Here is a 26,402-nt window from a genome sequence, read left to right as displayed (position 1 = left end):
GAGTGGCACTAGACAAAAGAAAGAGATGGCAAGATGAAACTGTAATGATTGAGAGAATGAAGAAAATTGTAATATACATCACCATATTTTGATACCCCTCTAATATTGAGAATCATAGACAATTGCAGCAAGTGATTGCCTACATTTTCCATCTTGGTTAAAACCAACCAACTAATTAAAAGAAATTATCCCCCAGTTACCCAACTTCCCAACAACTAATTCAATGCTTCCCTAAAAATTAACATTTCTACTTCACATATGTCAATTGTGAGATAAGTGCCAGAGTATAATGAACATCATTTGCACTGTGTCTTCCACCTTCTCTGGTCTAGACCAATATGTTTTGCTCCATCTCTTTTCAGTTCTTATCCAATCAAAACTTAGCTATAGGTCATCCCAAGTCTGTGCTTCTTCCTGAGACAATATGAACAGCATCCCAAACCTCACTTCACTTTATGTCGAAGTGCATGAACCACCAATCTCATTTTGATAGCAACAAATATCTTTGAAGTATGCAGCTAAAATAAAATCCTTCTCTGATCATCCCATGTGGAAAAGTATATTTTGTTTACACTAGAAAAATATACCACACATCAGATTATCACGTGTTCTCTGACTGTGCATTAATGATTAATACAACAATTAATACAAGTTCTGTACGTTACTATGGACAATATTACATGAATCCTTCTAAAAATACTTCCACCTTAGTAGTATGTATCTTTGCTTTGTGCAAGTTAGGGAAGCATTCCATTCCTACAGTCTGTACAGATAGTCCAAGGTGATTCTCTAGAGTGGGTTCTATCTTCTCAGGATGCATGATATCTAATCATATCCAACTGGAACATAGCACATACATTCACATGCTATATGCAACAAAGCTTACATTATAAAAAGATGAAACTATCAGTGGTACATAATTTATCCCAACTCGTATTCTTTACAATTTGAGAAGTCGTATACCACTCACTTTCAATGTTTTCTTTGATTTAACATACCTTTTATCAAATCTGGAGGCATTGTTTGGATATTTGCCTACGTTGGATTCCAAACAACATTGGGATCAAGGAAAATAAAGCTGTTATCTCTTTTAATAATTTGTCATGTTGTAATAGAATGCCCTCATTATTTTAATCAGCATAATCATTGTTTTAGTTCTTGTAGTAATCTACCTGAGCCTTATACAACCAAGCTGATGTTTCAGATCAGATCTTTCAAATGTATTGATGTTTTTAAATTTTTAGAATGCAGTAATTTATATGATCTTTAAAATCTATCACGTACATCTATTTCTAAATGATTTCTATATTATTTTATTTGTCAAAAGATATTTTACAGACCGGATGAAAGGACTGCTACAGGGAGCTTACTCTCTTCAGCTCTCACAAACTTTTATCTAGAACACCTATAAGAAATCATTTTCTCATCCCTAACAACTTAAAGCTTCTTGTTTGGGTACATTACATTGATCATTACGTAGTTTTTCATCTTGCTGCTCAATAAAGTTTACCTGTATTTCTAGGGAAAATAAACAATCTACATCCCCAGAGCAACTTCACTCTCAAAATAGAAAAGGAAAACTATTTATTTCCATTTATCACAAACATACCTTCACTGGATGCTCCATATAGCAGCAGTCAGCTCACCACCCTTCTCTCAAAAAACATGAATACAAACTGCTCTTATTACATCTTTGGATGAAAGAGGAGGAATAATGGTGGCTATTTCAGCAGAGTATTATTGTCCATGAAAGTGCCTATAAGAGAGACATGAACGAAACCAAGCATCTGTGAGTGAGTCATTAGAGTGAATGTGGGGTATCTGTGTGTGTGGGGGGAGGTCATCAGTTAATCAGATTGTCCTTTTCTGAAAAGCATCAATCTTAGAGAGGATTTGGGATTTATATAGTGTTCGAATTGTACAGGTCTTCTTTGGTTAAAAAAAAAAAAATACAGCTAGTTTTTTTTGGAGGCTATGGAAACATTTGCTGACACATCTTCTAGTGAAAAATTAAAAACATGGCTGTGTTCTGGTATCATTGAAGTTCACACGATCATCTTTATCCCAGTGAAGAAGTGCAAGACTATCAGATTTTAGAGCACTGGTTATAGAAAATTGTGAAGAATCTGATGATTAGGTACAAAAAATTTGTTGAATGGTGTGTACTGTCATCAGCAAAACTAATAAGATTTGAAGTCAATAACAGACTGTCATTTATTTAATGGAGGAGGAGAGCAGGTAAGAGTATAGAATCGTGGCATATACCTGCACTGATGGGGAAAATCTGAGAGAGAAAATCATCTAACATGATAAAGCAATGAATATCTAGAGCAGAAACTGGTTCCCATTGCATAGGGTAAAAAAGCAGGTCATGGTAGTTTTCTGAGCAGGCTTCTACTAGACCTATTCCATTCCCTTTAAATATAAAGAGTCATCACCTGATTTTCTTCAAACATTTCCAATGCTTGTGTCCAAAGGTGGGTAATGAAGGATGAAAGATCACTAAGTCAAGGGTGATAGAATCCATTTGCTTGTTCACTAATTAGCTTGTGGATCTCCAGGTGTTAGCCATTGATGACCTCCATGATTTGAGAGATAATGAAATAAGAGCAATAGGATGGTAGTTTGTTGGCTGACTTTTGTCACCTCACTCTCCTCCTTTTTGTAAGAAGTTTTGTTTTTAGTTATCAGATTGTGACACAACACATTCTGGCAATGATGCACTGGATTCTGACTTGTAGAAGTAAAGAGATTCTGTGTCCATTGTATAAGTCCCTGATTAGGTGACATATGGACTTCTTTACACAGATTTGGTCACTTGGTTTTCGAAAGGATGAGGATATTGGAAAGGTTCTAAAGGCAATTGATTAAGGTAGTTTTTAGTGTCTAGAATGTTGAGTATAAAGAAAGGTAGAGAAGTTACAATTTGCAGTCTAGTGGATAGGAGGAAGAGGATGATATCATAGAGATGTATAAGTTGGTAAAGGGTTATTATAAAGCTAACATTGAAGAAGTTTTTCATAAAATGGTGGGAGAAAAAGGAAGCTGTATGAGGAGGGTGTGAGCAAGGGAGGAGTAGCATGGTTTTTTGCATGGAGGGTTATGAATGATTGGAATGCATTGCCCGAAAGTGTGGGGTGTGCAGAGAATTTGAATGTATTTAAGGCTTGGTATGGGGTCTTGGGATAATAATATAATAATCCTGTTATCAGTTGTGCCAGATGTAGAAATAGGCTGTAAGTGGTATTAGATTTCTGTACTGAAATTCAGCTATTTGCTGATGATGCAAAGTTGGGAAGAATTATAAGTAGCACTGCCGATGCTGAATCCCTTCAGGAAGATTTAAATAGACTTTTTACTTGGATAAAATAGTGGGGGTTGTAGTTTTAATATCAATAAGAAGTGCAAGGTGTTGCATTTTGGAGTACAGAAATTTAAGGCTATGTACTATATTGATGGTGCCGTACTGCAGGAAGTGGATGAGATTAGAGATTTAGGAGTGATGGTTGACAGTAGACTGAAGTTTAGAGGGCATATCATAGTGCTGCTATGATAAGAAGTACTCTAACATGCAAGGATAAGGAAGTGGTTGTATCACTATATAAGGCACTGGTCAGACCACACTTGGACTACTTCTAATTCTTAAACCAGGTGACCAGAACTGAGCACAGTTCTGGTCACCTGGTTTTCAATGTGATGTGGAGACACTGGAGAAGGTCCAGAGATGAGTGACTAAGACAATATCAGGAGTTTGGAATGCTGGCTATAGAGAGAGGTTGAAGAGATGTGGATTGCAGAGTTTGGTGGATAGGAGGAAGATAGGTGATATGATAGAGATATTTGAGTTAATTAGAGGATTTTATCAGATTAATCCAGAGAGGATTATAAAAAGAGTAGAAGGTGAGAGGGGAAGAACCAGAGGTCATTCCTGGAAATTATGTAAAAGTGCAGTGAAGAAGGGTGCGAGGAGTAGATTTTTTATATATGGGGAATTGTCAGTGAATGGAATGCATTACCAGAATGTGTTATTAATGCAAGGAGTGTTAAGGACTTGAAGATTCTATATGATAAATATGTTGTCAGTTGTATGAACCTCCCACGATGAGTCTGTCAACTCTGTGGAGGGTGTAATAATAAGGCAAACGTTGTCATTGAAGTATGCCTTGACTTGTCATATATGAAGAAATCTAAGCACACAAGTAAAATCCTCAGTATTACCGTATATTCCGGCATACAAGTCAACCTGGCGTATAAGTAGATATTGGAATTTTTTGAGTTTATGTGAGTTTTTATAGTATACTTGTCGTATAAGTTGACTCGAAAAATTTATTAAAAATAAAAATTATGACAGTTTTTACGTAAAATTTTTATACAGGCGTCAACCACTAGGATCATAACTGCCTTTTCAGTCCTTCCATTCTTTGTTTTAGCAAAAGATATAAAATACCTAGTTGACAAAAAAGTGGCTTATTCTGGAAAATAATGTTGTGGATTGGGTTCTAGAAAATCGCCAAAATGGATTCATTATAACAAGAAATAATATTCGTTTATTTGCTTTGTCCCACTTCAAAGGACAGCGAAAACTTCAAAGCTACAGTGAGTTGGTATAGCCAGTTTATGGAAAGGAAAAATTTAGTGCTTCGACTAAAAATCGCACAGAAGCTGCCAAAGGATTTGGATGATAGATTATTAAGTTTTCTAAGATTTATAATTGCTAAAAGAAAGCAAAAAAAATTATTTATTGTCTCAAATCGGAAATATGGATGAAACTCCAGTTATGTTTGACATGATCGGGAATAGAACAGTAGAATTGAAAGAAGTAAAACTATTTCTTTAACAACAACTAGACATGAAAAAAAAAAAAAAAGCCATTTCACAGTTGTACTTGCTTGTATACTAAATTAAAACCTATGATAATTTTTAAAAGAAAAACAATGCCAAAGATCAAAATTTCAAGAAACGTTTTTTGTCCATGTTCATGAGAATGGTTGGATGGATGAAGCAGGGTTTAAACTGTGGATAAAAAATATTTGGAATACACGACAAGGTGCATTAAAAAATCCAAACAGTCTTTTAGTGTGGGACAATCCCATTTAATGGAGAGCACAAAATCTTTATTAAGAGAGAGTAATATCAATATGATAGTGATTCCAAGTGGGTTAACTTCACTAATGCAACCGTTGGATGTTTGTATAAACAAGCCATTTAAAGACCGTTTACGAAAACAGTGGAATGCGTGGATGCAAAAAGGAGAGAAAAGTTACGCAAAAGGAGGACAAATGTGACATGCATCTTTGGTAACAATGTGTGAATGGGTAGCGAAAGCATGGGATAAAATAAAACCAGATACAGTAATAAAATCTTAAAAAATGTGCTATATCTAACAAATTAGATTGCTCGGAAGATGATTTTGTTTACAATGATGATGAAATTGATGCTAAATCTGATGGAGAAAATGAATACAATTTATATGACGATATACCTGAAGAAATTACAGAACCAGAGTACAATGAACTTTTCATACATTCAGACAGTGAAAATTAAATTTTAATTATGTAGTTACTTACATATTTTCTTTTGTAAATAAATAATTATATAACATGTAAATAAATTTGATATAAGTTGAAATATTTTTACTTATTTACCCTTTTTGCTAATAAATTTAACAGAGTATGATACATACTAGTTTTTCTTGGAAAGCGATCAATTTTTGATTCGGCGTATAAGTCGACCTAAAAAATTTAGTACTTTTTTTTAATGCTGAAAAGTTGACTTATATGCTGGAATATACGGTATGTATATTGCTATGATAATTCAGATCTATTCATAAAATTCCATCTTAACTTCCACAATAATTAAGTAGACTGAGGCTTCACACACATCCACGTTAAAAAAAAAAGTTTAATAATTCTAAGATTATGTTACCACTTCAGAATGTTATATATTCGTTGTAAACTTTAACAACAGAAAATCATTCTATGATCAAAAATAAATCACATCTCACCTGGACAGAAAAATATGCCAGTTAATAAGAATATCTGTCTCTGTTAAATTCAGCTGCATTTCAAATAAAACTAACATGAAAGAAGCAACTTCTTTAACTCTTCGATGGAAACAGTCCTTTTCTGGAAAATATTGGTAACTATAGATTTCCTGTTTACGGTAAGAGGTAAAGTTGCACAAAAATGTTCGTTCTTTCTACTTTCTTCTTCAAGACACACAACTTTTTCCTCTTCCTATTTGAAGGATTTCCAATGAAAAATAATCCTTTTAAAATTCAACTTGTCATATCTAATTTCCAGAAACAGTTAAATGGTTACCTTTCCAAATGGAATCTTTCATATCTGATAAGCATTTCTCCTTCTGTATGAGAAATTTCATTTATCAAGTTCCAAAGTTCCTTTTAATTCTTTTTTTTTATAGAAACTTGTTTCATTATGAATTATTTCATTTTATGAATTATTATGAATATGAATAATTTGTTTTATGAATTATTTACATGTAATTCATATTATTATATTCTTTCTTTTAAGGTTACACGGTGATCAGCATTCATATTGATGAATTTAGGGACACAGAACACACGTGTTGAAAATATTATTTTACTGATTAATAATAAAATAACTTTATGTTTTGACCCCTGTATTGAGGTCATCTTCAGAAGGATACATGTGTATAAGAACAAGCTACATGCTGTTGCACTCTATACAAGTAAATTACATCTACGTTGTTAACTAATATTTTTTCTTAGCCTGCCCTCTAGTGGGGGGGGGGGGGAATAAAATAAAAACTACAATAAATTCTGCTAAAGTCCCAACGTACTAGGATTCTTCTGGAATTATACAGTTTATATTGTTATATTATGATTATCTTCTGGATTTGTACCGTACAGGTTGCTGCTGAATGTTCAGGAGGAAAAAAAAAACACTTCACCAAGTCTTCTTGTATTGAGATTTTTCTTCGTGGTTGCTATGAAGGTTGTAGATGGGTCCTCCACATTCTTGGAATTGTTAGGCCATCATTTTTATTCAGATTCAGGTCATGTTTGTGCATTTCACATGCTTCCTTGAATTTCTGCTTGAACCAGGTTTTGGTGCGGTGTAGGGACTTAGTACCTTTCCAGTCAATTCTATTGTATGTTTGGAATGCGTGGTCAGAAAGGCCGGTTTTTCCAAAATGGAGGTATTTTATGTGACATTTTTTTTCATCCTTTCTGATTGGGATGGTTCGCCCTGTTTCCCCTATGTATGGTATGTTACATGTGCAGTCTATTTTGTAAACCCCTGGGTGGGCTAAGTGTGGCAGGGGATCCTTGGACGAACTGAGTAGGTGTCTTAATTTTGTCGGGGGTTTAAAGGTGGTTTTGGTGTTGTATTTGTGTGGTGTTCTGTCTATTTTTTCTGAAATGCCTCTAACATATGGTAGAGCAATAGCATTCTTGAAATCTGTTTTGTTATTAGTGGTGTCTTTGTGGAGGATCTTGTGAATGGTTTTTATACTGTATCCATTTTTTATAAAGGTATGTTTGATGGTCTCATATTCATGGTTAAGAGCTTGTTCATTTGAACAAATGGTTTGAGCTCTGTGTTTAAGGGTGCTTATGACTCCTAGTTTTTGTTTTGGGTGGTGATAAGAAGTTTTGTGTATGTGTATGTTTGTGTATGGCCTGTGTGTGTGTGTAGGTTTGCAGTAAACTGAGAAGGAGAGACAGCCTGAAGGAAGACACATGACAAGTGTCTAGGAACGGAAGAGAGTTTTTTTTTTCCATTTCAATTTCAATGGTGAATTGGATGCGTTTGTGTTGTTTGTTCAGGTGCTAAGGAATGTATCCAGTGCTTGGCGGCCGTCGGGCCAAATGGCAAAAATATCATCGACGTATCTGAGCCAAATTTTGGGCTTTAGGCACACACCGATTCTAGAGCTCGTTGCTCAAAATCTTCCATATAAAAGTTCGCCATGGGGGGGGGGGGGGAGCCCATGGCGGTACCCTCTTTTTGAAGGTAAAAATTGTTTTGCCACATGAAATATCTGGAGCGGAGTACATGGGCAAAGAGGGCCGTGATGTCGTGTGGAAATATGTTCTGTAAGAGTAGGATAGTATCATTGATTGGGACATTGGTGAAAAGGGAAGTTATGTCAAAGCTGACTAATAGATCTTGGTCGTTGAGTGTAATATTTTTAATTTTGTTTATTAATTGTTGTCTATTTTTTATGTAGGAAGGGGAATGACCAACCATTTCCTTGAGTGTGGCCGCTAATTTTTTGGCTAAGTAGTAATTCGGACTGTCAATTAATTCCTTCCACAATTTTACGTAATGGCGTGTCTGTTTGGTGTACTTTTGGCAGGCCATAAATTCTGGGTGTGCGGGCATTCTGCGGTATTAATTTTTTAATTGTTTCTTCCAGCCACATGTTAGCTGATTCAAGTAGTTCAGTAGTTTTCTTTTTGTTATGTTGCGTGGTGTTACACCTGATATCTTAAGAATGTAGAATTCTCAGCTATCATGGTGTAAATTAAAAACCCTGCATAAAAGATAATAGATGAATTAATTAAAAGAAAAAGAAATATTCTTGCATCCAATAAAATATATAAAATATAAAGGTGTTTGTTGAACTAACTAACAAAAAAAGGAAAGAATATATTAATGTTGTAATATGATATAAAAGAGAAAATTTAAATAAGACAGAAAAGGATTAGTCATAAGAGATGGTATGTGAGAGGCTAGAGATTAAAATATTAAGTAAGTTCATAGAGAAATTTTGGAAAGGGGATTAAGTTAGAGGCTAGCAAAAGAAAAACAACAGACTATCGCTCAGGGCCGATTCTCGGATTGAGACATCGTTACGGGCTCGCCGACCAAAGGACGTTTGGCAGAAAAATGCCACCCTAATTGGTCGGTGAAGTAAAAAAATCAAATAAGGGGACGGAGAAAAGAAGTTAAAGAAGATGCCGTTAGGAGAGCAAGTATAAAAGGGTTGGAACCCCCCCCCCCCCCCCAGGCTTTTTAGGCTTTTAGACCTTTTTGGTTTTTGGTTCTGTTCCAGGAGAGTTCTTCGCAAGCTCCTTTGTATGGGTTTCACGGTGTTTTCCTGAGTGATGAGATTGGAGTTATATCTCCGTCGTCACAACACGGAAACAAAATTGAGCGGAATTTCGGTTCCGTATTTCCTATGTAAGAAGCGAAGAATGCCATATAGTCGAGGAAAAGAAAGCATATTCTTTGTGTTTCAGCTTCACTGACAACCACGAAAAAGGGAAAGCTGTAAAGAAATCGATATCCACGTCGCGAGTTGCACAGCTGTTATTTAGACAATTCAAAGTATGTCCTGAATAACGAAAGGTAAAGACCGCATAGGCATAGTTCAATTCAAAAGGGAACATAGGAGAAGCAGACTATCGGAGAGGTTATACCAGGATACTTCAATCAGAAAAAGATAGAGGCCCATATGGAAAACTCAGGAAAGAAAGGTACTGTAAATTATATCTCGTGTTAACTAAGATTTGTCAGTATTAGCTATCAATATTCTAATACTGAACTGTTAAAGTGACCAAAAAACAATACTAGGACTTTAGTATCTGACAGAATATATTGAAAGTAAGCTGGCTAGTGTTAATGTTATATGAGTAATTAAGCGTCCTGAGAATTTTCCATGTCTATTATATTGTATAAGAAAGTCTAAATGTCATAGTTATGTGTTAGTGCAGTAAATGGTTTAGTTAAGCTACTTAAGTTTGGATAGTTAAATAGTGTGAATTAATCTTATATGTCCATGTCATATGAAGTTATGTGTTGAATGTGTATGGCGGCATGATTGTGATACCCATTATAGGATCATAGCCTAATTACTTGTGATTAGCTAATGTTAGTTTGTAAATATTTAGTATAGCATTGAATTGAGTAATCACAAAAATTGAATTGTACTGTGTTAAAGACTTTAATAAACCTTTGTTCAATGATAAAAAAAGTTGTCTGAAATTGCTGTCCAATGCACCACTTGAAAAATATGAACCTAATCATGCGGGAAATTAATGTGTTAAGAAACGAGATAAAGTGTCACGACTGCAACATTGTTTCACTTTCAGACATATTTTAGTTCTTTCTCCTTGTTTTTGTATATAATATCTGAAACTAAATATCCCAAAAGGCGCAGTATAATACAAATATTAGGGGTACTAAGGAAAGAAATAACTTAAGTATTAGTAAAATTTTTGGTGATATCTCGAGCATAGATAATAGTAGAACATAGATGAGAGGAAATTACTAGTTAGAATAAAAATCATTAAATGGGACACAATAGTGGGGTTGTAATTTACCATTTGGTATGTGTTGTGGTCCGATACCAAATGGTTCATTTTTTCAATGTAGGTTGTCTGATTTAAAACAACAGTGGCGTTCCATTTATCGGCTTTTGTGATAATAATGTCACGGTTATTTTTTAGGGATTTGAGGGCCAGTTTATCCGCTTTGTTTAGGTTGCTGCTTAATTTTTTGGTTGAGTTTAGTAAACAGGCAGTTTCCATCCATATTTTGTCAGCTAAATTGGCGGGGAGGGATCTTAAACCTCTCGATATGGTATATTATATCTAGTTTATTTACTGACCTCAGAGCAATGGCGTAATTTATACCTTTCTCCAGTAGCGGGAGTTCACCTTGTGTGAGGTTGTAATCCGATCGGTTGATAACCAGACAGTGGTCTGATGGTGGTTGGTTGCTCCTAACTGCGTTGTTGGGTGATTGGCTGCTCCTTCCGTTATGGCGTCATAATTGTCTTGTGCTTTCCTGTAGTTTTAATGCTTGAAACTTTGTTATTAATTGTTCTTTGTTTTTGAGTAATAGGTGCTTGTCCGAGTCATCTGTGATCCTGTCTAGAATATTCCAAATTTCCTGATTAACATAACTGGATAGCTCAAATTTCAGTTGTAACACTTTGGCTTGGGTCGATGCTAAGTTCTTTCGTGTCTCGTGAATTTGTTCTCTTAACAAAGCTTTTTCTAGCCTGGCATATGTACGGAGCGCTTTAGCTGATGCAAATTTCTTCTTTAGTTTAATGCAGTTGGGTATTAAGTTGCTGTCTCTACATCGTTTCAAAAAGGCCAGACGATTAATTAACATGGAACTACGTATCTTTAGTTTACGACTCTTTCTTTTAAGGTTACACGGTGATCAGCATTCATATTGATGAATTTAGGGACACAAAACACACGTGTTGAAAAGATTATTTTACTGATTAATAATAAAATAATAACTTTTACGTTTCAACCCCTGTATTGAGGTCATCTTCAGATGGATACATGTGTATTAGAACAAGCTACATGCTGTTGCACTCTATACAAGTAAATTACATGTACGTTGTTAACTAATATTTTTCTTAACCTGCCCTCTAGTGGAAAAAAAAAATAAACAAAAAAAATAAAAACTACAATAAACTGCTAAAGTCTTCACGTACTAGGATTCTTCTGGAATTATACAGTTTATATTGTTATATTATGATTATAATAATGTTATATCATGATGATTATAATGTTAAATCATAATATAACAATATAAACTGTATAATTCCAGAAGAATCCTAGTACGTGAGGACTTTAGCAGAGTTTATTGTAGTTTTTATTTTATTTTTGTTTATTTTATTTTATTTATTTAATTTTTTTCCCCCACTAGAGGGCAGGCTAAGAAAAAAGATTAGTTAACAACGTAGATGTAATTTACTTGTATAGAGTGCAACAGCATGTGTTCTTATACACATATATCCTTCTGAAGATGACCTCAATACAGGGGTCGAAACGTAAAGTTATTAGCATATTATTATATTGTTCAGTACATTTCAATCTGAAAATTATTGGCCATCTTCAGTGGCCTAAAAACAGTTGATACAAGGTAAAAATGCAAAGAATGGATTTATTTGAAATAGAATGAGCCACATGATGTTATATTTCCAGTAATGAGATTCCAGTAAACTGGGAAAAGGTTATCATAACAGTATTTAAAAAAAAAAAAAAAAAAAAAATTACTGATTCATTATTCTAATCAGACTTTCCCATATTTTTGTTAACAATAGGCATCTTCCAATTCAAGTTCGAGTAGTGAAGCAAGGCTTCAGCACTCCTTAAATAAACTTTCAAATTTGTATCAACAGCCGTGTAGTAGGCGTGTTTCAGACCAAAGAATGTTGTGTTCTGTGTCTACTCCATGTTGATCCAATCTAGATTTATTGGATTTACTATGGAAAATATATGATTGATGTTCTTGTAATCTCTTTTCTATTGAACATTGTCTGAAGTAGCACAGATGGCAATCACAATGAACTTGGTATACACCTGGGAGAGACATCAGAGAGCGTTTTAACTTTTGAAGAGGGGGAATAAGTTTCTACTTGTAATTGATGAGGAGTCGAACAATTCGTCTTAGCTCATCTAATTAAAGACCTTTGATTCCTGTCTTATGAGAAGGATGGTGTGCAGATTGTTGAAGAATTAGCATCCAGTGAAAGTAGGCTTTCGATAAACAGATTTGGTTAAATCACCTGGTGGTGAGTGGATGAGAAGAACGTCTAGAAAAGATAATCTAGACAATTTGATATGAGGATGTAAAGCATTTATGGCATAGCTAAAAATGTTGGTAGTTTCTTTATTGTGAGGCCACACAGTGAAAATGCTGTCAATATATATCAAACCCAAAATGAAGGTTTGAGGGTGTATAGATGAAAAGAGGACGCCTACTAGATGTTCTAAATAAAAGTTTGCGAGAGCAAAGGGAGAGTTGACTTTCAATGGCAGTTCCTTTCAATAGGTTGTAGAATTTGTTCTGACAAACCGAGTATCTACAATGCATCATAAATTCAACTAGTTTTACTATATCTTGTGGGAATGTTTCAATAAGTATCTGCAATGTCTCCTTGTATATCAACACTCGCTGTAATCCACTGATCTTATGGTCAAGGGGGTCGTGAAATAAGGTCAGTATAACTTTACTCAAATGTGAAGTGCAATATAATGCACATTAGTTTGTGTGTGTGTGTGTGTGTTAATAAAATTTGCAGCATTGTTTGCAAATGTCTTTTGAATTAAACAGAGATTTAAATTAAATTTTCTATTTAGTGAAGATATAAGCAGATAATATAGCCTTGCAGGAGAATCTCAATAGACTATGTGAGTGGAGCTGTCAGTTTAATGTTGCAATTGCCAATTTGCAATGAAATTTGGTAATGGGGAAATTTTAAAAGAGGTGAAAGATATGAGAGATCTGATAGGGATGGTAAACAGACTTGAAGTTTGAGGTCACATTGGTAAAATTGCAAGAACATCTCAGCAGATTAGTACAATAATAAGGATGTTGACATGTAAGAGCCAAGAGGTTATGGTTACCTTGGCTCAGGCCATATATTGACTACTGTGGGCAGATTTGTTGCTTGATTTTCAAGGGGATGAGAATGCATTGGAGAGGGTCCAGAGAAGGCTTGCTAAGTCATTGTCTGGTCTGTGGAATGTCAGATATGAGGAGTGATGTTAGTGCAACTTGCAGAGGAGTCTTCCAAATAGGAAAGTGGATATGATACAGTTTGGTGAGGAATTATTACCAAATTAATGTGGAGGAGATTTTCCAAGAGGCCATCCCTGGAAATTGTACAGTAGAGTATGAGAAGTAGGAACGTGATTGGTGAGTGCAATGCATTGCCCAAAAATGTGGTGAGTACAGAAACTGTGAATGAGTTTAATGCATGTTTTAATGATCTTTTTTATGAGAGAGAGAGAGAGAGTGTGGACTTTTCTCAATGAGTTCTTTAACTTCGAGGTCAGATGTTAATAATAACAGTAATATAGAGGTTGGAATCTGAAATCTTAATCCAGTTATAACTATGTAAATTAAGTGCTGTAAGTTATAATTAGTAAACATGTTACTTCAAATATAATTTTTGTACCATGCAATTAGTGCAAATTGATCACTGTTTTATGAATTTTAACTGCTTTTATCCTTAGATGTGTAATAGTTAAAGTTGTAGATACTAGGGACAGCAGTACAGGTTTACTGATAAATGGTGCAAAAATCCTTTAAAAATTTACCAGTAATTCAGTGTTTTCTACCAGTATTTCATTAAATCAAACACATTTTTAATGCACATTGTCATATTGTTAACTAATTTTGTAAAATATAGTTCGTTGTTTGAATAAACTGCTCAGACTTTAATGAGTCTCGTGGCTGCATCATACACCTCATGCTTATGTTAGCGGTGGACTGCCTATGTTATTACCTCAAATAATTTACAATTTAACTTTGTAGTACTAGTAACATGTAAAGTTAACACGTGCACACCAGGCTGTATCTCACATGAATTGCATGTCTGACATAAATTGCTTGACTACATAGCATGTCCCTTTCTCCTTTGGCATGCACATTTTAAAATTTGTTAAATATATGTGGCAAGCTGGTTTCAGTCAATTCATTAGACCTTTATTTAGAAAAATAATATTTGTGAACCATTTTAATGGTATAGAAAACTCTAAATGCAATATTCTCTTCAGGTTAAAAAAAAAATACAGTATTCACTTTTGAAAATTTGCATGACATAAATCCATTTGTTTCTGAACTTAATGAAGAAGTATATAGAAATTAATATATTTCCCTTATCAGTTTCTTCAAAATAGGTTATTAGGATATGATTTTAATGTAGTACTCCAGTTAAACTACTTTGGCTTGGGTCTGTGCAGTATGGTGATTGTGGGGGAGAGGATAAAGGGTTCATAAACTCCGGTTGTCTCTAATTACATAAAATACTGGCTCTCTACATGCTATATTTAATGCTATAATAAAACTTTTAAGATGGGAATTTAATGTAAATGATTGTAGGTTGTTTACATTCAGGTACTAAGCAACTGATATGCAGGTGCTTTTTATTATTGGTTAGCTTAAATATACCAGCGAAATATAGAATTTGCCTCGTTATTAATTTAGTATTATACATTGGCTACATCTTATTAGGACCTCCTACATCAATATTTTGCCAGAATTAAATTGGCATCTTCAGGGGATTAATACACTTACCAAGACATTCATGCAGTTACACTTCAATAAAAAGATAATGAAGAGGAAAAATACAGGGAAGCCTAAAGCAACACTACCTCTTTTTATTGGGTATTCTTGGCTGATGGTCTGCAGATGAGTTTCTCATATGAGGCAGTTTGTAGCCATATTTGTTCTGGTTGGATAGTTCATGAAGGCAGAAGTCAATTCAAGGAAAAGCCTTTTAAATTTAAATTTGCTTCGGTGGAGTAAGGTGGCATTTTTCCATCGGATTCTGTGACAGGTATCCAAAGCATGGGGTGCCAAACTCGAGCGATGTCATAGTTATGGAAATGAATGTATTTTTGGTGATCTAATATTCTGATGTTGGCTGTCTTACCTGTTTGGCTATAGTATGATTGGGTGCAGCTGCAGGGTATCTGGTAGACTGCAGATAAATCCAGTGGTTGCATTTGGTCTTCAGGAGAGTGAATAAGCGATGCTAACTTTCTGTGTGGTTTGTAAGTATTCACAAGATCATGCTTTTTTAATATCTTGGTCACCATTTTTTTTCAGAGGCCACGGGCATAGGGAATGGTGATGGCATTTCTGTAATCTGTTTTTGTAGGGGAGGGGGATATGGAATATTTTATTTGGTGGAGGTGTAGCCATTGGCTAAAAAGGTTTTTTATATGTGGTTGCACATTGTACGTGGTGCATACAATGTATGCACATTGTATGTGTTGTAACAATATACTGACCACATTCTGTGATCAGTGTATTGTTATCAAAAGAAATCAATTTTTCCCTGTGGATTAGATTTTATAGTGCCATTATTGTTTGTTGATATGTTTCACCTACAGAGTTTTAAGCATTCTTTTGAATGTCTCCATAAAAAAGTTTGTCAAGGGAGAAAGAGGAGCCTATTACTATTCTCTATTAGTTTGTAGAATTTTCCTTGCTGAACGAATAGCCTGAGCTCATGGTGAACTGAACTCATATCAAATCTGCTTCTGCCATCGCAAACAATCCTGACCTAAACAAATATGGTTGCATCGATCTGCCTATCATACAAGAAATTCTCATCTGCAGACAAACAGCCAATATGGGATGTAGTTTTAGGACCCCCCCCTCCCCCTCTCGGTTTTCTCCTGTTTATTATCTGAAACTGAGGTGTGCCTGCATGCATATTAATATAAGTGTATTAATTCCCCTAAAGGTAACAACTTAACTTTGGTGAAATATTAGAAAAATAAATTTTTAGTTATTGTTTAGACTGCATTGTGAATTTCTTGAAACATAATGTATAATAATCATCATTTAAGCCTAATCACAAGAATTAGAAGCATTATGTTGCAAAATCACAAATCTGTGTATCACTGATGTTATGTTAAAATTTATGCTCTAACTAACACATCAAAACACATTGTTAAGCAATGAACTTAATGAAGCACTGATAGCTTATATAAAGACATGAATAACATCTTATTCTGATGTTATGCATTAAGTGTATGATCCCACAAAATCGAATGACAAATATTACAGAATTTATAATAAAACCAGCAAATGTACAATAATGAATATAATCATAGACTTAGTGGAGGGTCTTTGTAATAATAAAAATGTAAAAAAAATAAATGAATGGAAGTTAGTGTGATTCTGTGCTTGAGAATAATGTGGCTTCAGATTCAGCAGTTCCTTGACATCGTCTGAGTTATCAGTGAAGGAAAAACTTTAGTTGCTGATAAAGAAAAAACTGAGGTAGCCTGTGAAGATTCAACTCAAAAACAAAAAAAAAAAAAAAAAAAGCATAAGACCTAACACTAAAGTTTGAAAGGAAATAAAATTTTTAAAAATACTGGCAAATCAGTATTTACAAAAATTTTCACTGCATTACTGGTAATAGAAAAATTTAGTAAATTTACAAATCCTACTAGGTGTGATAAAACCAAGATGTATTTTCTTTCTTAAACACACTAAAGGTTAATTGTGCACAGCCAGAATGATTGCCATTCTGGCCATGAATGTTTAATCTCCATAATACATGTATTTCTGAGTTATGAATGCTATTCTTAACTTACATTGTTAAAGTGTTGCACTAAAAAACTAGTTCCAAATATTTAATTAGCATAAATGATGTATAAGACAAATATGATTCATATTACATTTATGTTCAAAAATATGTGAAGTGATAATTTTTATGCATGTTTGCATGTCTTAATACTTGGTCATACAATCGTATCAACATTTTAGAAGAGAAGGTACATTGGAAAAAAAAAATTCTGAGGTAGTGAATTCTACTGCTGCATGAATTTGGAAGGAAGCTATTTTTTATATTTTAAATTTTATATAACTATATTTCAAGAAATATTGTTATACAAAATTTAGATCAAGAGGAAGACCCAGAAGGAGATGGGCAGGAGACTTTTTAAACCCTTTTATAAGAATTTTATAAGAATAGTCCTCCTGGTTTGTTAGTGGACAGCATTCCATTTCCCTAGACAAGACCATGATTTAGAATTCCACTTTGGACATTGATATTTGAATGTTTTTGGCATTAGATTAATTTGCTTGCCCTGGTATGTGACCATTGTCTCTCTTATTGGAGGCCCTAATATGGCTTGCAAAAGTTCCATGTTTTCTAGAACAGGGTTTATAACCTTTCACTGGTGGGATAAGCCTTAAAAAAACACTAATAATAGATTCTAGAATTGGTTTGCATTCAAATGTTTTCCATTAACAGCTGTTTGAAATGAATTAATAATAGGTATATAATGAAACATTCAAAATGTTTTTCAGAAACTCCCAATTAAATGTTTGACTCTGTAATCCTTAATATGGGATTAATAAATGAAAGCAAAATGTAGCTTAGAATGTTTCCACTGTCAGGTGACTAACAGCTAGATTTGTATTCCTTAATTGTTTAGGAATAGAATGATTACTAAAGTAAAATAACAGTTTTCATAAATGTGAAAGGATGCTTTTATTTACGTGTGTAGAGGCTTAAGTGCTGCTAGGACATCATGTTGGAGGCTTGATGGATTTTTTACAACACTCAGAAAGGATTAAAACAGAATTTAATACTTCCTATATTTCATCTCAGTCACTGAGATATCTTCAGGGATTACAAAAAAACTAATGTAACATAAACACAAATAACAAACAATACTAAGCCCCAACCACGTGGGTGACACTAAAGTCCTAACTAGGTGGAGTGCCCTCTAAGGGCGGTTGTAGGTGGCCTGTAATGTTGGGTGGGACCTCTGGTGATAAGTGTTTCCCAAATCTTAGGAAGCTTAATGCAACCATATTTATTAAGATTTGGTTGATTTCTGAGAGCTGCTACTGATTCTAAAAATAGTCTCTCTTTTTTGAATTTGCTGTGATGCAGCATGATGGTTTTTCTCCATGGGATCCTATGGGTTGTATCCAAGACATGGTCAGCAAGACCTGACTGACCATAGTCGTGGTTGCAGATGTATGACTTGTCTTCCTCCAGGCAGATGGTTGCTGATGTGCCTGTCTGTCCAAAATACACCAGCTTACAGGAACAGGGTACTTTATAAACTCCAGGCACTGAGAGAGGAGGGGAGCTGATCTTTTGTAGAACAGATAAGGGTAGCAAGTTTGCACTGGGGCTTAAATGCTGTGTGTAGGTTATACTTGTTTAAAATCTTGGCTATTTTTTCAGATGTGCTACGGATGTAGGGTAGGGTATGGAAATGGCATTTCTGTACTCTTTCTGACTAGAAGACCGGGTAATGGGGTGGAATTATTATTTTTTTGATACTGTGATCGCTGTAGCCATTGGAGAGGAAAGTGTTATGTATGTGGTCAAGTTCAGTATTACTGAACTTGACCACATACATAACACTTTTTACTGGAACAATGATTGTGGGCTCTCTTGGTAAGAGTTTTAATAATGCCATATTGTTGAGCAAGGTGGTGGGAGAGTTTGTGACTGTATCTGCCTGTTGCGTGGGTTTTCTGTATACAGTGAAGGAAAGTGTACTGTTAGGAAGATGTGTAACTAAGGTGTCTAGAAAGGGTAAATAGTTGTTCTTTTCCCTTTCCATTGTAAACTGGATTCTTGGATGTAGGCTGTTGAGGTGACTGAGGAAGGAGTCTAATGTGTCTGGGCCATGAGGCCAAATAGAGAACACATCATCAACATATCTTAGCCAGATAGAAGGTTTGAGAGGGGGCTGAGTCTATGGCTCGTTTTTCAAAATCTTCCATATAAAAATTGACAAGAGGGGATGAGAGGGGGGAAACCCATGGCAGTTCCCTCTATCTGCTTGTAGATTTTGTTCTTCCAAGAAAAATACCCAGAATTGATGGCAAAGGAAAAGAAATCTAAGATGGCAGAAAGAAAAACGTTTTCTAAGAGTGTTAAGTTATTCAATTAAGGGTATATTGGTAAACAGTGAGGAGATGTCAAAGTTTAACAGTATAGTTGTGTTATTTTAAGGTTAAATTTTCTATGAGGGTTTTAAAATGGGTAGAGTTTTTTATATAGGATGTGGAAAGTCTAGTGAGGGAGCTCAGAGAATTGGCCAGTTGTTTTGACAGTTTGTAGCAAGGTGCATTAGTGGCATCTACTATAGGTCTTTGTGGGGAATTGGGATTGTGGATTTTTGGTAAGCCTTATATTGAGTGGGGAGCAGAAAGGCTTGATTTTTTTTCGTGATGTCTGGGTGCCAGGACGACACTTTTTTAAGTAAGTTTTTTAACTTGTATTTTTGTGGTGTCATGTTCTAGCGGGGTGTAGATCGAGCAATCTCAAAGGATAATTCCCATGTTTTGATTGTATTGCATGGCATTAAGAACGACTGTGGCAATACCTTTATCGGCTCTGGTGATCGTCCTGGCCCCCAGACATCACGAAAAAACCCAAGCCTTTCTTGCCCCCCCCCCAGTATATATGGTTTACCGAAAATCTGCAAACCCAATTCCCCACTAAGACCTACTATAGTGGATGCCACTAATGCACTTGCTACAAACTGTCAAAACAACTGGCTAACACTTTGATTACCACCTTAATTGGAGTTTCAATATGCTATATAAAAAACTCCAATCATTTTAAAACCCTCATAGAAAATTTAACCTTAAATAACACAGACATATTGGTAAGCTTTGACATCTCCTCATTGTTTACCAATATCCCCTTAATTGATACCTTAACACTCTGAGAAAACGTTTTTCCTTCTGACATCTTAGATCTCTTTTCCTTTGCCATCAATTCTGGGTATTTTTTCTTGGAAGAACAAAATCTACAAGCAGATAGAAGGAACTGCCATGTGTTCTCCCCTCTCACCGTCTCTTGCCAATTTTTATATGGAAGATTTTGAATAATGAGCCATTGACTCCTCCCTCTCAAACCTTCTATCTGGCTAAGATATGTAGATGATGTGTTCTCTATTTGGCCTCATGGCCCAGACACATTAGACTCCTTCCTCAGTCACCTCAACAGCCTACATCCAAGAATCCAGTTTACGATGGAAAGGAAAAAGAACAACTGTTTACCCTTTCTAGACCTTAGTTACACACCTTCATAATGGTACACTTTCCTTCACTGTATACAGAAAACCCACGCACACAGGCAGATACAATCACAAATTCTCCCACTACCTTGCTCAACAATATGGCATTATTAAAACTCTTACCAAGAGAGCCCACAATCATTGTTCCAGTAGAACTGCCCTTACTACTGAACTTGACCACATACATAACACTTTCCTCACCAATGGCTACAGCGATCACAGTATCAAAAAAATAATCAGTCCCCCCCCCCATTACCCGGTCTTCTAGTCAGAAAGAGTTTAGAGATGCCATCTCCATACCCTACATCCATAGCACATCCGAAAAAATAGCCAAGATTTTAAACAAGTACAACCAACACACACAGCATTTCAGCCCCACCGCAAACTCACCACCCATATTTGTTCTACAAAAGATCAGCTCCCTCCTCTTTCAGTGCCTGGAGTTTATAAAGTACCCTGTTCCTGTAAGCTGGCGTACTTTGGACAGACACACAGATCAGCAACCATCTGCCTGGAGGAACACAAGTCATACATCTGCAACCACGACTATGGTCAGTCAGGCCTTGCTGACCATGTCTTGGATACAACCCATAGGATCTCATGGAGAAAAACCACCATGCTCCATCACAGCAAATTCAAGAAAGAGAGACTATTTTTAAAATCAGTAGCAGCTCTCAGAAATCAATCAAATCTTAATAAATACAGTTGCATTAAGCTTCCTAAGATTTGGGAAACACTTATCACCAGAGGGCACTCCACCTAATTAGAACTTTAGTGTCACCCACATGGTTGGGGCTTAGTATTGTTTGTTATTTGTGTTTATGTTACATTTTTTTTTGTAATCCCTGAAGATGTCTCAGTGACTGAGATGAAATATAGGAAGTATTAAATTCTGTTTTAATCCTTTCTGAGTGTTGTAAAAAAAATCCATTAACCTCCAACACGATGCTTTTATTTACCTATATTTTATGCTTCATACTTCTTTTGATTAAGCATCTATGCTTGAAGATCTAAGATCCTCACGTTCTTTCTTTATTTACTCGGAAGAGTCAGATTTAACTTTTTTATTTATGTGTGTGTGTGTATATATGTATATATATATATATGTATATATATCTGCTTGGAGTATTGTATTGCTCTCTCTCTCTCGGGGGGGGGGGGGGGGGGGAGAGACCTGGGTGGTATTTGTTAATTACTTAGTCTGTCTGTCTGCATATGTGAGATATTAATCATTCCGTGCAAAAGATGGAAAAGGTTACTCTAAAAATGTGAATTTTTCTGATATAAAAAAAAAAAATTACATCATAGGCAAATGATATACTCAGATAATATCTTTATCACTGGATATTTTTAAGGAAACTTTGCAAAATAAAGTTATTAGTTAAATTTCTCCCTCATTGATGAAGAATCAAATATAACTCTTCTCTTTTCCTTATGAATATACTCTCCACAACTATGTTCCTTCAGCTGCAATAGTTATAATAAAAATTATACAAAAACAAGACAAAATATTTATGTAAATTTGAATAAGAATCAGCCCAAAAGTACTGAAAAGAATTATACCCAGTTCTTATTTATCAAATGAAATACAGTTGACCCTTGAAGAACGTGTGTTTGGTTTGAACTGCATGGGGTCCACTTATACACAGATTTTTTTTTTAATAAATATATTGGAAAGTTCTTTAAGATTTGTGACAATTTGAAAAAACTCGCAGGTGAGCCAAACAGCTTAGAAATATCGAAAAAATTAAGAAAAAGTTTGGTATATAATGAATGCATAAAATATATGTAGATACTAGTCTATTTGATCATATCACTGGATTTACTACCATAAAGTATACACAAATCTATTATAAAAAGTAAAATTTATCAAAAATTGCACACACAAACACTTATAGACCATGCTTGGCAACATTTGCAATTGAGAGAAATGTGAACAAACATAAAGATGCAGTATTAAATCATAACATAAAATTAACTATTATTAATTAATTAGTAATATCTAGTTAATCAATTTATTTGCATAAAATAAAAATTTGATAACGATTTATTCATTAGTGTATAGGATAGGCTACTGTGAAGCAATCGTATCGATTACACTAGGATACCCTAAAGCAATCATGTACAGTACTGTAAATGTATTTTCTCTTCCTTATGATTTTCTTAATAGCATTTTCTTTTTTCTACTTTATTGTAAGAATACAGTATATAATACATATGACGTACAAAATATGTATTAATCAACATCGGTAAGGCTTCCAGTCAACAGTAAGCTACGCACTCGAATTTTCGAACAGCATGAGGGTCGCTGCCCCTAAACCCCTGCGTTGTTCAACGGTCAACTGTATAAGTTTCCATAAGATATATCATTCAGTAAATTTCAAATTTATTTCTATATCAAATTTTATGGCTTTGACATAGAAAACTGACATAGATCTGGTTCATTTCCGGGGTCACTTGTTGAGTAATGCTTTGGGTGAAATAGCTAATATCTATTTTCCCTTTCCAATAATACCAACATTTTGGACCACTGGCAAAAGAAAAATTTGTTCCACTTATTAAAACCTTTTTTTTTTTTTTTTTTTTAAGTAAAATCAATATTTATGTTAGTTTTATAATTTATGATAAATCATCTTATGATAAACTTAGGAGTTTTGCTGACTTCAAAGTATAGTATCTGACAATCCAATAATAATATTGCAACACAAACTTAGTTGTATTCTGAACCTGTGGTTCATGTAGTTCCTTAGACTAAAATATAAAATGATAAATCTTTTGTTCAATATGTAGCTCCCTGCAATAATAATATTTTTTTTTGCTACAGTTGCTTTAAATTAATGGAAGGAAGGAATTTAATTAAAATAATGGTGCAGTGATATCATCAGCCTACCTTTGTAGTATTAATTCTTCTGGAACAGCAGAATTCTTGAAAATTAAATTGCATTTATTTCATTTGAGACTGAGATACATTCAAAGAATCTTCTAAGGCCCTACCAGTTACATTAATACATCTAGATCTTGGTTCTCTGGATCTTTTCCTTGCCATTGTGGCATTAAACACCTATTTTGCTAACTTGCTTTCTACTTCAGTGACCATAATACCTGAGATTGGCTCTGTTCACACATTCTTGAATGCTAACAATGTCAAGATCCTTGCTAATATCTTAATTTTTAAAATGATTCTGCCATTGATGCCATCTGTTCACTCCCCTCATTTTCCTCAGAATGCTCATGTCTGTTATCCAGACTTTCATCAACTGTTTTATTTCTTAACCCAGCTGTCAGATCCATAAGTTTAAACACTGTCTTCTGTATAGCTAGTTTAGTGTTTTGACCAATTTCTCCTTTATTCCATATATAGTTATTCATTTAATTCTTAATTTGCATTCATTACTAAAAATTGTGTCTAAATCGCTGAAATGTATGTGTATGTCTTCTCTCCTCAACCTATTGGTTAGTGGGTAGCATGGGCTGTTGGTAGCAGTTTTCTGTTTTGCACTGTTAATCTGACTATTTGGTAACTTGTGTGTGTATATGTGTAATATGAAACATATATACATAATGACACACACTATTTATCACAATTCATACCATGGGCAAGTAAATTTTTTTGTGACCTGGGTGGAGGTCTCCTCTTGGTTATTCAGCTTTGACCCTTTAGCTATCTGACTCCCCTGCTTACATTATGATGAAAATTTGCAGATCAAACATGACTAAATTAAGAAATCTCAATATAATTTTAATGGTAGTATCCATTTGTAGCATCAAGAATAATTCCCAACTTTTTCCCAAAATGTTCTTTGCATGAAACGTGTCATGGGTGGGAAGGGAGAGAGAGAGAGAGAGAGAAATTTTATTTTAGTTCTTAAATCTGACTGCAAACATCCAAAATTAGATCATCAATTAAAAATATGAATACAGAAAGATGTATATGGGATTTTCTCTTCATCTGCTAAGCAAAGATCATAAGTGTGGATGAAGAAAGATTGATGGGCACGGTTTACTCTTCATAATAAAATGAAAGGATGGTAAAATATTACTGTGTGCAGTGCCATCGAAAACAAAAATCTAGCATGCTATGCATTATTTAGTTTAATCATGTAAAAATTATTTTATATAATTGTTTTGTTCTGTTTGTGTTTCTTTAGGTTAATAGACCAGTGGGAAAAGTACAGATACACACAAGTGACCCTTCAGAGTTGAATCCTTGTGATTGTGATCCTAATGCTGATAATCCTTGTGGTAATGATACTGACTGTTTGAACCGCATGATGATGTTTGAATGCCATCCTTCTGTATGTAGAGCTGGTGATAAATGCCAGAATCAGAGATTTCAAAAGCGAGCATATGTATCTGTGACACCTTTTAAATCAGAAAATAGAGGCTGGGGTTTAAAAACGCTACAAGATGCCAAAAAGGTAAACATTCTTTCTCACATAATGTATTCAGAAGTATTTAAAAAGAAAAAACAATCAACATACCTTAATTGATTATTCTATTAAACCTATTCTCTGTGTTATTAGTTAATCTGCTTAAGTGAAAATCAACCTTTTAATCACCTTACCGGCTATTAAAGATCAAATACACATCCTCAAAAGCTTCGTATCTATCATAAATTTCATTGTAATATCAATGGTATTACAATTTTTATATGCACTTCGCATCCATGGAAATGCGGATGTATATATACGTCCTGGCCGGTAGCGTGGTTAATCACTGATTGCAATTTTCATAATTGCCTAGTATGGTCCAAGCAGAAAGTTTTAGGTGTATTTTGCAATAAGTGCTTATGTATCACTGTGATGAGACCGTAAATATATGAGGTCTTGATTGCATATGAAACAATAAAAATTATAAAAGACTTCAAAAAATGCTTTGTTTTGTCTGTATGTACACAAATTATTCTTAGACACCAGGTGGATGGATTTCATTGAAATTCATTATTGAGAATTTTTAGAAATGTTTGTCAAGATATTTTAGTTTTTGTTTCAGTCAGATAATTTCTAAGGTCATGAAAGAGCAAAACATGGAAATATCTCCAATCTGCCTGGGTAGAACCAGATAAAATTTGGGATTTAGGATGTGCACTAAATGTGTCAACATAGATTTAGGTATTTTCTTCAATGGGATTAATTTTTATTGGCAAAATTCAGACTGATAATAAGAATTCTACATTGTATAAATACATTTAATGAAATTTGGTATTTTAGATTTCGGTATTAAAGATTTTGCCATTTTGATTTCATTCAGATCATTTGGCAAAAAAAGATTACATACCCACAATTTATAAACCAAAAACAACCTTGAAGTGTCATAAACTTTTATCATTTGTTGGATTTTTACAAAATGGCTCCCATTTTATAGTTCTTTGAATGCTCTCTGAGAGCAAGACTTATCATGATGCTCCAAACATCAGAAGAGGTCTCATGAAAATGGCATCAGTATCAACAGTTGAAAATATATCTCTAATCTGTTGTACTGTGTTGAATGTAAACAGATATATGCAAAATAAATTTGTGAGGTAGGAAAGTGGCTGACTGGTGGGTATTAGAAATCAATGTATGGGACTGCTGAGTTGAAGAGAAGGAAGTTGACCAGTGGTATATCACAGTGTTCAGCACTGTGTGTGTGTGTTAATGATACCATGCACTAGAAAATGATATGCAGTTGTTTGCTGTGAATGCTAAGTTGGGGTGAATGATAAAGAACATGTCTAATACAGAATCCTTCCAGGACTGATTCTATGATTAATAGACAACTGCATAGCATCCATAGAAAGTATATTGAAAAAGCACTTATACACAGTTTAAAAAATTTAAGAAATTATTTAATTACACAGATAATTACACAGATATTTCAG

General features: G+C 34.5%; 1 protein-coding gene across 2 annotated transcripts in view; it reads left to right on the top strand.

Annotated features, from left to right (window-relative positions):
- Positions 1-26,402, top strand: part of NSD (Nuclear receptor binding SET domain protein) — a 442,610-nt gene that overhangs the window by 332,194 nt on the left and 84,014 nt on the right. For both annotated transcript variants that reach the window (XM_090392494.1, XM_090392492.1), the window contains exon 13: positions 24,691-24,960. In XM_090392494.1, the coding sequence (XP_090248620.1) occupies positions 24,691-24,960 (270 nt within the window). The remainder of the gene's footprint in view (positions 1-24,690; positions 24,961-26,402) is intronic.

Source organism: Typopeltis vanoorti, chromosome 5 (assembly GCF_054136105.1).
Source record: "Typopeltis vanoorti isolate ZY-2024b chromosome 5, IOZ_Tvanoo_1.0, whole genome shotgun sequence".
Lineage (NCBI taxonomy): Eukaryota > Metazoa > Arthropoda > Arachnida > Uropygi > Thelyphonidae > Typopeltis > Typopeltis vanoorti.
The sequence above is the reverse complement of the archived record's forward strand: the minus strand, read 5'-3'. Positions and strand labels throughout refer to the sequence as shown.